Raw genomic sequence first — 14,539 nt, 5'->3', positions numbered from 1 at the left:
TCTCTTTACCGTCAAATTGTTCGTCCACTTGTTCGCAATGAGCACATGGACGTCTTAGTAGACGTCAACTTTATCCAGACCGCTCACGGGGGCGATACAACTATGCGAGCAGGCACTCGTGCTGAGGCACAATCTTAATTCTGCTGAGTACTGCTGACCCGGTCTCTTTGTGTTATCATATCACCAAAGACAGTTTATGACACATATCCAGCCAGACACCTGTTACACTTGACTAATACTTAACTTAGCGATGTTTCAAATGATTGACGTTTTAAAAAAAATCTTTTGTGCCTTTCGCTCTATCCCTAAACTTTACTTTATAGACTGAGTATGCAAATAAAATAGTTGACTATTTTGCTGAAGTACACCCGTAGGTTGATTCTTTATTATATCGTATCATCCATAAATAATAAGTCTCGATGAAATGCATGGTTACTCTAAAGAGAGCAGTTTTCATTTGGTCTCATGATGGCGGCAACCATGAGGTCTATTTAGAGATATATGTTTTAGCTCATCTTTCATCTGAAACGTAAAACACGACCAACTACGTTTTCCGAGGTGTTTGGTTTCAAACAAAACCGTGTCCAAAATATACAGTACATTACAAACATGATGGGCTCCGTTTTAACAGTTATGTGTCACAAATCTCGGCCATTGTGTAACATATCTCTCTCTTCATCTTCACAGTATGCGTGCTGTACACCCAAGGCATCGGCAACAAAGAGTGGCGAGAGGTGAGCACAACTAGACTTGCTTAGCCCGTAAATATTCATACATGTAACATACCTATTATTCTCTGAATAATATAGTTCTGTCTCTATCAGTTCTGATCTTTAACTTTTTTGCGTTTCTAGTACCGGTAAGAGGGTTGTGCGCTTTTTAACCTTAATTGCTTTCTAGTGAAGTACCATAAGCATCTGAGGGGATGTAATAGTGCTCTCAAATCCTTGCAAGCTCGTGCCCACTTTGGGAGATGGCTTGATAACTGCAATTTCGGAGTTCGTCTTTCCAATACGCATGGGCGTCACAAGCGTGAAAAATGTATAAAACGGTATAAAAACCTTTATCTACGTCTTCAGAGACGTTAGTGAGAAAGACGCATGCCAAATGATATTGAAACGGCCGTGAAGGAGATCGAATCCGCTGAACTCACTATTCAAAATTTTCACATCCACAGTTTTCTATTAAGTATCAAAATCGAATTAATCTTGCAATTGACCATAGCAACCGCATGTCGAGAACAATAAGGACGAATATATAGCGCCAAACCGCAAAATGTTTGGTACATTGAACAGTCATTTTCAAATATTTTCATCATTTTATTAAAAATAAATGCGTTTACAATCTGATATGTGATAATGAAAAAGTTCTGCAAACCGCAGTACCGAACTCACGACGACATGAAGTAGGTAACACATGCTTTCCGATCTACGCCACTGGAGCAGTCTTGCCTTTCTTACATTTTGTCTATTCCAATCTGAAACTGATAGGTGGAGTTAGTATAAATAGCCTCTGCGTACAGTAAATAGACACATGTATTTTTAATTTCTTCCAAAAGGTGGGGGGGAAAAATTGACTTTGGCAAAAGTGGGGGGGACATGCCTCACCCGTCCACCTGCAAATGCCACCTGTGCCAATACGTGTTTACGTGTTTTCTATTGAAAAAGAAAGTTTGGTTTGGACGTATCAAGGGGCTCATCCCTTGTTTCATTCAAATGTCTGTAGGCTTCAATTCACGTAATTTTGTGTCATAAAAATGTAAATGCTCTCTCTGGATATTTGATATTTGCTGATCGCTGACTTTCTATGATCTTGCAGTTTGGACGGACGGAGGTCATCGATAACACCTTGAACCCAGATTTCGTCCGAAAGTTCTTACTGGACTATTTCTTTGAGGAAAGACAGAATTTAAGATTTGACCTGTAAGTATCATTGAATATTCTTCTGGCTTTGCCTGCAGTTACACTGTGAACAGTTTCCCGGTTTGACCGAATCTGCTGCACATTGGCTTGTGTCGAGTACGTGTTAAAAGCAAAAGGAAATGACACGTTATTTGCCTATTTCGGCCAGTTTCAAACGTGGTTCTGAATCTAATATTCAGTTTTATTTATATAGCACTTTTCACAATGTGCATAGTTCCAAAGCAGCTTTACAGGAGAAAAAAACGAAAAACAGAAGTCAAGTCAGCTTTATTTATATAGCGCTTTTTACAATTCTCATGGTTTCAAAGCAGCTGCACAAGAAACCTATTGACTATAAGCAAAACATACAAGGTTATACAATTAATAAAAAAAAGGTGAAAACACAGAAGACAGACACAGTGCATGGTGTTTGTAGAACAAGCAAGATCATTCTAATACAGCGATGTTAGCGGAATTTACTGAACCTTTAAGCTAATCTCCCGATGAACAAGACAACACGGCCCTGTGGCGAGGAACCCAAACTCCTATGATAAATAAATGGAGAACCCAGTCTCAGTCGGGAGGGCCAGGTCCCCTCTGACATGTCACAGCTGCACTCAGTGACTTTGATCAAAAGCGTTTTTTTTCTCATTTTGTGACCGATATTTGCATATACATGATAAGTTTATACACCCCCCGTGATTTATTCTGCTCTTATTTCGTTTTAAAAAGAAAGCTCATTCATGTGAAAACAATCGCTCTTATCAATTACAGTCACTTACGTCTTTATCTAATGAGACAAAACAATTGGATATGCCGACCTTCATTATCGATTTTTAACAGCACTTTATAAACGTGGTATAGCAATAATCGAACGTGAACCTGAACTGTGCCCCCCCAGGCTTTATCCTGCCTTGATGTATGCGCTACTATGTATTTGTGCTCTGAGTCTGTTTATGTGTGTATATTTAGGTATTTAAGGGAGTATTTTGGAAGAGATATGAGTCACTCTTTATCCTTCGGGCCCGAGTGTGTGTGAGGAATTTGTGTCGGTAGGCTTTAGCACGAGCGTGTATGTCTGTAGGCAGTGTGTGTTGTCGGGGCAGATCGGTGTCTCCGCTCGACGGCCTGTCATACTGTGTATGTAAATCCGCGGCGGACATCATGGGTTATGAGGTCGTGTGGGCAGTCCCAGTGAGACGAGAGCGAAACCCATGCACCGATGATGAAGACGACATGGCATGTCGCCATGGCAACAAGCGGGCTGGACGAGAGACAGATACGTGATGAAAAGATATATGTGAGGGCGAGATACATGTGATCCTATAGGGACGATTTGTGATTCAGAGGTCCATCGATATTTATTCTCTCTTTTTGTGTTTCTCTCACTGTTGCGCCGTGACAGCGCAGAATAAAAATGATTCATGATGTCTGCGTTTTAATGATGTTGTTCTTCCGCCGTAATGAGAAACAGGCAAGCGTGAACTCCTCTCATAATCCGTAATTTACTTAAAGCTCAGCCCAAAGTCTCCCTGCACTGATCTCCCTATTCTTTTATTGTAATCTTACTATTATTATTGCTGATACTAACAACTCACCTGACTTATGAAGCATTGTTAAAAGCATGCTTCCTGAAATTCTACAATGCACAACGTTTGTTGTAAAACAAATCCTTTAGCAAATGCACATAACCGCAGATGACAGCATCTCCCAATGCAACCGACCAGTTGCCTTCCACCTGTTTTGACGCCTCAGAATGATTTTATACATGCTAATGCATTGCCAATGCCGCCTGCAGAATATCTCATGTTGTGAGCAGCAATATGTGCCCGTTCGAGGTCTATGTTCATTTGTTTGTGTATGTTAGACTGACAGATTCCTATCGGTGCATGTGGCGCTATAAATAGCATCTGGGGAGAGAAGCCTAATGTGGTTCAGTCAGACTGTGCAAATGGGAAGCGCTGTGCGTGTGTCGTTCCCTTCAGGCTTATCTGAGCGTGTGGGAGGACAGCAGACCACACTACAGTCCAATGCAAGAGTCTTAATGTTATTCATCTTAAGTGACGGTGGAGGAACATGCAAAAAACTGGAATCATTTCTGGTCTTGAAAATACATAAATGGTGTGAAATAGAAAGAAAACGTAGAGTAGAGCACCTGTGTCTGGTTTGTGTGTGCGCGCGCTGGTATTAAAATGAATTGGTTAATAGTACTTCATCAAATTCATTGCGATTAATCACATACGGAATAAAAGTTTGGGTAACACTCAGTTAACTAGTTGTTATTAACTTGCCTATTAATGGCATATTGGCTTTTTATTAGTACTTATAAAGCACATATTCTGTATGACCATACTCTACATCCATAATCCTACCCGATACCTAAACCTAACTACTAACTATTAATAAGAAAGAGGATTGCGTTAACAACGCAAGGTCGTGGGTTGGTATAGGATAATGCTATGTAAGTCGCTTTGGATAAAAGCGTCTGCCAAATGCCGAAATGTAAATGTAATTAATGGTTTGTTAATAGCGAGAATTGACCCTATTGGTAACATTGAGGTACCCTTTATAACGTAATTATAAATGCGTTTATTAAGGATAAATATGTCATTTACAAATGCATTATAAAGCAGTTATAACTGCATGAATACAAAGATTGATTCTAACGAAGTACCTGCCACATAGTGAGCCATTTTAACTCGCATGTTATAAATGCTTAATAAATGTAATTATTCATTATTCATTTGACTGGAAAGCAGATTCGTTATTATCTTGATGTCGTTTGCCATATAGGCTGTCAGACTGGACACTGAAGGCTGTTTTTCTCATACCTGCTCACTTTTTGGGAGGTATTTGTTAGAATCCCACTTTTTAGTGGTGCGGTTATAACTGCTTTATAATGCATTTGTAAATGACTTATTAATCATTAATCAACACATTTATAAATGCTTTATAAAGGGTACCTTTAAATGAAGTGTAACCCTACATTTATAAACACATATTTTTCCTATAAAAAATACATATTTTATGCACAGTACACATACATATATTATGAAAACACAAACTTTTATTCTGGATGGGATTAATAAGGATTATTCGTTTGACAGCCATAGTACGAGCGTATAAAACAAAATGTATACTTTGAACTCAGACAAAATCACAACCTTTTGAGCAATAAAACTTTTGTTTGTATATTATATTATAATAATTAGTTATCATTAAAAGCCTAAAACACAAAAAGATGATAATGTTATAAATATGGATGAAATCAGTACAATACATGTAAATTATAACTGTGTCAGCAAAGAAAAACATATTTTGTTTATATATTGTTATTTTTGTTATTTATTATAATGGTAACTGCGCAGAGAAAATGTTATTGCTCATAGGTTGCTCTTTCATAGCTCACGGAGTTCTCAGTTGTGTTACTGTATTTGAGTTATCATATTTTTAGATGTTTCTCTTAAAATTGCTTCAAACATTTACTCTTTCATACCTTTATTGCGTTTATTCTCTAAGTCGCATACGTATTTGACTTTAGTTCATTTGCATGAATAAATGCACACTTGTACAGGAGTGAGAGGGTTTTTCAGAATAAAAAAGACCAAAGACTAAACTAGATTTTAATGAGAATTTAGAACTAGAATGGATAACCTATAAACCCGGATAAGAAGGTCATATCTTTTCTGTAATGCACCCTTTTATTGTAACGGAGATAAGTTAAGCAGAATTGCTTTCATCACAGTCTTTGGTTCAGTTGCCATATTGTGGAAGTTACATTCTGTGTTGAATTTTGTCAGCATATACAAAAGGGACAAAAACTTAAAGAGAAGTTTGGGCTATCATTTTTGCCTCGTAGTTCTCGAACTGAGAACACCATTACGCTACAGTGAACCGGAGTGGTGGCAGCTTTACGCTTTGGGGAGGTTTCTCTGTGGCACGGACTTCAAGTTGGACAAGGAAAATATGCATAGTGCTAAGTATGGGAAACTCCTCAGGGTAAAACCTGCTGCATTTATGCAAGAGGACGGAGGCTTGGAGTGCAGTCCATCTGCAAAAGAGCATGTAGCGGTGGCTCAGAACCATGAATGAGTTGAATGAGTAACTAATGCCATTCACAAACAACTCGGAGCTTGAGCAGAAAAACTAACGCTGTCGAGATGTGGAGCATTTATTCAAGGGGACTTGGGTTGTAATCGCTTTCAGAGTAAAGACAACATGAAGAAGACATTTTATTGTGATAGTCCACTTTAGATATTATACAAATCAATGTATACCGCACAAAATGCGGACCATAGTCTACTAGTACTTTGATGAAAGTTAGTTGACATGTAGATGCAAATCATTGAGAGCTAGTTCACACAAAGTCAGTAGTGGACTATCAAAATAAAGCGTAACTGAATTCGTTGAATAGATAGATGTTTCCCAGGTAGCAAACAGACGTTGGCCCAACGTTTGTTGTTGTGTTGGGCCAACGTTGGGTGCTGACGTTGGCCCAACGTAATTTTGTCCGTTGGGCCAACGTTGGGCCAACCATGTTATTGGACGGCCAGCAGACCTTCTGCCAACCTTCTTCCAACTTAAAAACCACTAAAACAACATTGGGCCAATGTTGGGCCAACGGACAAAATTACGTTGGGCCATCGTCAGCACCCAATGTTGGCCCAACACAATATTTTAAGATTGTGATATGGCCTATTCATTGTTGAATTGCTTTAAAACAGAACAACAGACAAACTGAATTGGTTATAAAAATGAAATTTATTGGTAACAAAAAAAAACAGCGGAAAAAATGCAAAGAAAAGTCAAACAAAGTCAAAGAAATCAACAAGGAACCAAAGGGACAAAAAAGGCGGCAAAGAAAATGCGGAAGAAGGCCAAACATTTTTTGCAGATTTGAAGCTATTTGATGATGAAGACGGAGCGGAGGAGGAGGAGCAGAAGCATATACTCCTGTTAAAAACAACAAACATACAAACAACTTTTTAGAACATTTAAGATGTGTCGTACAACCCAAAAAAGAAATTTCTTTTTCTCAAGAAATTCACCATATTGGGGAAGGAAATGTTTTATACATCTTAATGCAGTGTAAAGATGAAGTGCACCTCTGTTTATAATATTTTAGTCATATCGAATTACTAACAATAAAATGATCATTACATCTGTCAAGAATGCCTAATGTCAACATCTGTCAAGAAAATAAAGACAAATAAAAGATATGCACTACATTAGCTCAGTTGTGTCACAAGCTCAGTCAAACCGCCAGATTACACCAACAGTCAACATTAAAGTTTATAATATTTTAGTCATATCGAATTACTAACAATAAAATGATCATTACATCTGTCAAGAATGCCTAATGTCAACATCTGTCAAGAAAATAAAGACAAATAAAAGATATGCACTACATTAGCTCAGTTGTGTCACAAGCTCAGTCAAACCGCCAGATTACACCAACAGTCAACATTAAAGTTTATAATATTTTAGTCATATCGAATTACTAACAATAAAATGAACATTACATCTGTCAAGAATGCCTAATGTCAACATCTGTCAAGAAAATAAAGACAAATAAAAGATATGCTCTACATTAGCTCAGTTGTGTCACAAGCTCAGTCAAACCGCCAGATTACACCAACAGTCAACATTAAAGTTTATAATATTTTAGTCATATCGAATTACTAACAACAAAATGAACATTACTGTGAACTTATTTTAATGAGGTAACCAGGAATTAATGAAAACTTACCTCAGAATTTACAAAAGAAACAAAAACTCGTCTGAGATCTCTACACGTAAGTTCTCGACTCGCTCTCGCGATACGTTGACGTCATCATGAAGTCGAACATGACTAATAACACATAACAAAAGACAACATGTTAAAAACAATAAAGATTATTTTAATAATTATATATATATATATATATATATATATATATATATATATATATAATTTGAGGGAAGTGGTGGGCAATTGCAGCTGACCATACCAACGTTGGCCCAACGTTGTATTTCTGTCAGATAGGTTGGGCCAACGTAACCAACCAATATTGACGTTGGCCCAACGTCTGTTTGCTACCTGGGTAGGCTTTGATGCTTTAATGAAATTAGAGAGCAATTTCGACTAAAGATTTGAAATGCGGAGCTAATGTCAAAGAATAATTGTTTATGGGTCATTTTTCATCACGGTTTGCGTGTAACATACATCGGAGGGTTAGTGGGTCAGATTGGTAGTTGGTCCTGTTATACATGTAAAGGACAAACGCTTTATGTTCTGCGTTCTGCGTACTTACTAGATATTATTATATTAAATGCGTGTACTGTAGGGAGCCGTATTTTCTTGGATAAGTACACTGTAAGTGCACATACTGTAAAATATAGTACAACTGTATTTGAGAACATCAGACTTTCGTCTCCGCGCCTGTATATTGGAGTTTGAAAGAGGGCCAGTCTGTGTTTTTGTGTCTGTGTGCGCGTGGATTAGCTTGTGTCGATGTACCGTATGTGCTTGCTCCGGTCTTAAGTCGTGCAGTATTTATGAATACGAAGCCATGTAGCTGAATAGAACATCACAGTCCCCTTTGGGACATCTTATACATGTATAACAAATTCATCAGGTTAACTCACAGTCATGAAACGTAAGCGCATATCTTTTGAAAGACGGGGGAAGCAAAGAATTACTTTTAACACAGCGAGGCCAACAAGAGATTGCTGAAAATAGACAGACCAAATCATTTAAAAGGTTTTGCTTTTAATATCGCAGTTATTCCCAACAGTATGTTAAAAATCACTGATTATTATGGTTCGGTCCCAAATCGTTGCCGTCTGCTTTGGCTTAATTTTAAGATATGATATATAAAAGAAAAAATATATTAATTTCCTTTTGACCGTTCTTTTCGAACTTTTTTCTCAGGTACGACGTTGACTCCAAGAGCACCAACCTTTCAAAACACGTAAGTTATTCTCATCCCGTCGACTTCCTGTAGATCCTTCTAAAGTGTAGGGCATCATCATATACACTCATCCCACACTAAAACCATTTCACACAAGTCTGTCTATGTGAGAATAAAGCAAAAGTGGGTTAACAGACGTATGCGATTAGAGCGGCTCTCAGAGAGCGAGTGGCATGATTGAAGCACTGTTTTGGTGCTGAGGCGAGCCCCTGAGGTGTCATCTCACACACTGATGATGGCTTTGGGAGTGGAAGATGCAAATCGAATGCAGTGGTCCCATCTGTGCACGCCATGGGACGGAGTTGTAATTATTCATTTGACTCCACAGAATGACTTCATCTCGCTTGCTTATACTGTCTATCATAATCAATCAATCAATGCAGCCATCCATATAGCTGGTTATCTACTGTGTCAGGGATGGCTTCCAGATGTTGTTAACTTCTTTCGATCATTTATCATCACATTTAGAACTGCATGAACGTCTTGCTCTGTACAGCTGAAGTAATAGAGACGTAAAAGCTCTTCTTATCCAGACCATTTTGCCGTACGAAAGGGTTCATTTTCTGTTCTTACGTATTACTTACTCATGTATACATGGATAGTGTAAAGTGTTCATTTATAGTGGCCAAATGTGATTTCAAAAAGTAAAACGAAAGGTTTCAATTCTTGGAAGTCTAACCAGGTAGATTCATTCAACATTCATAGTGTCGGAGACCAGGGACGTCCATCAATGGGGCGTAGTAGAACTGCATTAGCACCATTGATCTAAACCTCCACACAATCCTCTGGAAACCTGCAGTCTCCAAGCAGGTTCCCAAGTTCCCGTGGCATCCGTGCCGATTGTTTCTCCTGCAGTCATGTCGTCACACTCGCTGTGAACATACACACAGACTGATCTCTCCACACAGCGCGCAAGAGTAATTGAAAACACCCGTAGTGTCTCCAGCGTCGATGCCAGATCCATCCGTAAAAATTACCACCTCCAAATGATCTAACAAATCATAGAAAGTGCCCCCGAGTGCTTCACTCACCCAGGAATCAATATTGCCCTCTTCCCGCCTGACTCGGAAAGACAAACCCAGGTTGTCCACCCCTAAGGGGAATAGCTCTATACTCCATAAAACCATTACTGTATGTGTTGACATGTGAAGAACGGCTACACTTCGGGCGTCAGGAGAAGATTAAGAGAAGGAGGCCACGGGGAGCAAACCATATGCAGAGGAAAAGATAAATAAGGAGATCAAAAATGGATATTTTTGAGCTTCGAGAGAATAGAGACGGTTCATTTGTATTCATCAATTGAGTAGAGAGTCGCCAGCATTAATTACAGGTACGGCAGGGCAAGTGCTCATAGTGAGGTGTCTGAGTGTCAGTGATAATGTTTCATGAACAAATCGGGAAAATCTAAATCCATATTAGGGGCTGACTTGAGTGTTCGGAAACCAAATTTCTGAGATCTCGAGATCTGAGATTCTGCTATCTCCACTTACCTTTTATAAATCTGTCCTTATCGCTGCTCTTTTACTCCAATGATCCATACCTATGGATGAATACAAAACAAAGCAGGCTACATAATTCAGATGTATTATTTCAGACACAAACCGTATTACATACCCTTTAGAAACCTGTTCAGTAGGAAACCGCCAACATCTGCTAAGAACATAATCTGAATTGTTTAAGACAGATGTTGTGCTCCATGTTAGATAATGTATCCAGTGTGGGCAGTTTAAGCCCTTGGAGACGGTTGAATTTATTATAATGCCAAAGTATAAACCTAGTTGTCCTACTGTATTTACCTTGTATGTACAGGGATTGGAAAATAATGTGAACACTAAGGAAAATAGTTGATACATCTTTGGTCTTATCTTTTTAATAAGGTGGTGGATACCATTTGCATGCCTTTAACACACCTTGATGTACCATTTGTCCATTAAAATATCCTAGAGTTGCTTTAGAGAGATTGAAGTAAGGCTGCTCGCTTTTCTCATAATTGTAAAGAAATATAGCAACCTTCAACATCAGAATTGCTAACAGTAGCCCACACTCCTCTAACAATAAGTGTTCATATTATTTTCTCTAACCCCTGTACACTACATGTTGACACCGTCACACGAATGTGGACTAGTCAAATCCTTAACAAATCCCAATGCTACGGTAGTGCATTTAGTGACATAGAATTGGGGACAAACAAAATCTGGTTCAGCATGTCAATGCCCCGTGCACAAAGCACGGTCTATAAAGCATTGATTGACTGAATCTTGTGTGGAAGAACTTTACTGGCCTACACAAAGCCCAGACCTAAACGCCTTGGGGATGAATCGTAAGGCAGACTGTAAGCCAGACCCCATTACCCAACATCTGTGCCTGACCTCACTGATGCTTTTGTGTCTGAGAGAGAGCAAATCCCTGCAGCCATGTTTCAACATCTAGTGTGAATGCTTCCTAGAGATTACAACCTGTTATAGTAACAAAAGTGAAGACCAAGGGTTCGACCAATATAATGCACTTTGGGTGGGCTTTTTTGGATTTCATATACATTTGGCCATGTAGTGCAATTTCCATCATCTTATAGTATTTGTGATTACTGACTATAAGTAGAAGGAACCTCAGGTACACTATAAACAGATTATGCCATCTATTTATATCTATTATTATAGATCTATCTAGCGAAACAACTTGTAGTGACCTTTTATCTTGACATGTAGTAAAATGCCACGTACGCCCCTTTTCTCCGTCTCATTGCAGGATTTTCTGGGCCAGGCCTTTTGCACATTGGGGGAGGTGGTGGGATCGCTAGGCAGTCGTCTGGAGAAGCCTCTTGGGTAAGAATCATTACATTCGGTTTATTTTTCATCCTATCTGTGACAGGCTTTACACCCACTTCTGTGTCTATCACACAACAACCCAATCTCAGGTTTACAGATACGTTTTTACCTCAATGATGTACAAAAAAAGAACTGAAACGTTTTCCATCGTCAGACACCAACGCTGTTAAAATGCCATTGTTGTTTTGAGTGTACACATACACATACAGTACATATATGATGTCACAGTTTTTACAAATTCTAGCATTTTTCAACAACTAGCACTTTATAACACGTTTTCAAGAATTTCCATTTTCAAGCCCCCAAAATGTTGCTATCGTAACATTAAAACACGTATTGTTTAAAACAAATATTGGAATATTTGGTTTAAAACATTGCCCTGAAGACATTTTGAAGAATGTAGGACAGCAAACCGTTCTGGGGCGCTTTTGACTACCATTGTATTTTTTCTTATGAAAGTCAATGGGTGGCAAAATCTGTCTGCCTAATAAGTACATAGAAGTGAGTAAGACACTGTAGCTGAGCGAGTCTGTTGTCTTTAACAGATTTGTGTGGTTGAAGGGTCGTGGTTCATACTGACTAATGAGCTAACAATCTGCTCTGTAAGGATTTTATTCAACCGAGCTTGAACAACCGAGCCTTTGAGCTTCCCCGTATTCCTCGCCATCATGTTTTAGCGCTCGGCACCTGTCCAAAGATCAGTCAGATGGAACTCATTCACTCAACCTTCCTCTAAACTCGATCAAGCTTTAGGTCTGAGATTTGTCGGGTCCTCAGATCTATCTCATGAGGGGAGGTAAAGGCCTGGCGTGGCATACTTTTGTTCTGTCTGAGTTATCAAAGCAGGCTCATTAGTTTCTTAGCGGGTGTTCAGCTTCATACTGTGTGTGGGGGCTCTGCGCTGTTGCTCTATTAGCTAGGCTAAACCGTTCGGCCATTGTGTCCAGCTAAAGATGGACCACTGCTGCCGTTCAAAAGGAGAGATGTTTTTACAAGTAAGTATACATCCAAGTTGTTTGAGAATTTAAGTTTTGAATGACTATTTCAATTGAGAGGTAATGATTTGGATAACGCTTAGTGAAACGTTACAGTGCACATTGGGCACGCTGACTCGCCATCTGTTGCATGGTGCACACAGTGGGAAATTAATGCTGAAATAATTACAGTAACGGGATTTCCTGGCATTATGGCTAATACACAATATGGCTAAAAGTACACGGACGGCCTCTTTTCTTAAACAGATTTAACTACAATCAAAACAAATATTCTTGATTTACAATATAATGAGATTTTAAAGGGATTCATGACTCCGACCAACTTTGTTGAAACATTCTAAAATGACTGTACCCCTGTGTACACGCCACGGATGTTGGGCCGATAATAGTCAGGCTTGTATCCTTCCCTTCAAGCCAAACCAAAAGTGTTCAGTTGGGTTCGGGTCTAACCTGCAGTCCCGTTAAGTTTTTACTCTCGACGGAGTTGGCAATTTCCCAGCCAAAGGAAAGTGTTGAAATGGAAATGGGCCCCGTCTAAACTGTCGCCGTAAAATTAGAAACACAAATGGAATATCATTGTATACCGTAGCGTTAAAAGCATAGTCCACCCAAAAATGAAATTCACGTCTTTCATTCTAAGTCAAGACTTCTTCCGCAGAACACACTGCATGTTTGTGACTTAAACATCATCGCCCCCCTTCACTTCCATCGTATGGAGACAAAACCACAGAGACATTTCTTAAAATATTTTCTTCCGTGTTCCACAGAAGAAAGAGTCAAATACAAGTTTTGAACCACACGAGAGGGATACATTAGAATAAATGATTTTGACTATTTCAATATTTAGAATAAGGGGTTGTTAACGTCTAAACTAATAGCTTTGCTAACGTTACAATAGCTGTTTTGGAGGCGTTAAAACAAGGCGAAAGCCCACACCTGCACCCTAGGCCTGACATGGTGGACCATCAACAACGCTAATGACTGTTAATTACATCTAATTATACAGTTCAATCACCCCGCCAATTGCATTTGGAAGACGCTGCATGTAGCATTGTTGCTATTTCGAGCTGTTAGCGGATAGAGAGAGATGGAGCACGGGTTCGTGTCGACATGCGTTGTGTGAGACGCGGGGTATTGTGTTCCTCCCGCATGTTTGGATGGTCTAATGAGTGCCTTCTGTGTTTCGTGTCTGCATGTTTGCATGTGCACGTGTGTGAAGGATATATTGAAAAGTATATATTAAAAGTAACGCTTGCATGTCTAGGTGTGCTTTACATTCAATGAATGCTTTTGTTTTGATTTACATTTTGAAAAAAAGAACAACGTATACACTTGAATCAGGTGTTTCTTTGATCACCAATCTCAAGAAAACGTGTAACTATTTTACGAGCTGGCTAATTCTTATGAGCCTGTTCATACTTTTAAGTACATTCGGCTTTACGATTGAATAGAGACTCAAGTAATATAAAATGTACTTATTGGATATTCATTTGTATTATTCTGTATTCCCTGTGAATCTAACCCACAACCTTCACATGGGAACCCCATGCATGACAAGCATGAAACTCACAGATTTAACTAAATGCTTGATCTAGTGCAAATAGGAAATCCAATTCATGCTTTATCATGGCAAAATTTCCCTCATATACGGGCTTGTAAAATAATCCTTAACACATTCAAAAAGAACAACCACTATCACATTAATCTGTTTTACTGTTACAATTAGTTCAAATAAGTTTGAATGTTTAGTTTCGAAACAAGTCTTGGGCTTGCAAAACACTTCATAGCTGACTTTTGTTTTTGGAGCCCTTCATCAAATATTGTTAGACACAATTATAGCGCTTTCATGAAATGACTCACTTGAA

The 14,539-nt window shown here is 38.8% G+C and overlaps 1 protein-coding gene across 2 annotated transcripts in view; it reads left to right on the top strand.

Annotated features, from left to right (window-relative positions):
* The window catches only part of LOC306892916 (copine-8), a 66,694-nt gene that overhangs the window by 19,239 nt on the left and 32,916 nt on the right, over window positions 1–14,539 (top strand). Inside the window, exons 4-7 of one of the 2 annotated variants that reach the window (XM_079454299.1) lie at window positions 688–734; window positions 1,819–1,922; window positions 8,815–8,854; window positions 11,600–11,676. In XM_079454299.1, coding sequence (XP_079310425.1) covers window positions 688–734; window positions 1,819–1,922; window positions 8,815–8,854; window positions 11,600–11,676 — 268 coding nt within the window. The remainder of the gene's footprint in view (window positions 1–687; window positions 735–1,818; window positions 1,923–8,814; window positions 8,855–11,599; window positions 11,677–14,539) is intronic. The other variant, XM_079454300.1, reaches the window with a different exon arrangement.

This window comes from Barbatula barbatula, assembly GCF_947034865.1.
Source record: "Barbatula barbatula genome assembly, chromosome: 4".
Taxonomy (NCBI): Eukaryota; Metazoa; Chordata; class Actinopteri; order Cypriniformes; family Nemacheilidae; genus Barbatula; species Barbatula barbatula.
This window is presented reverse-complemented; position numbering and strand designations above follow the sequence as displayed.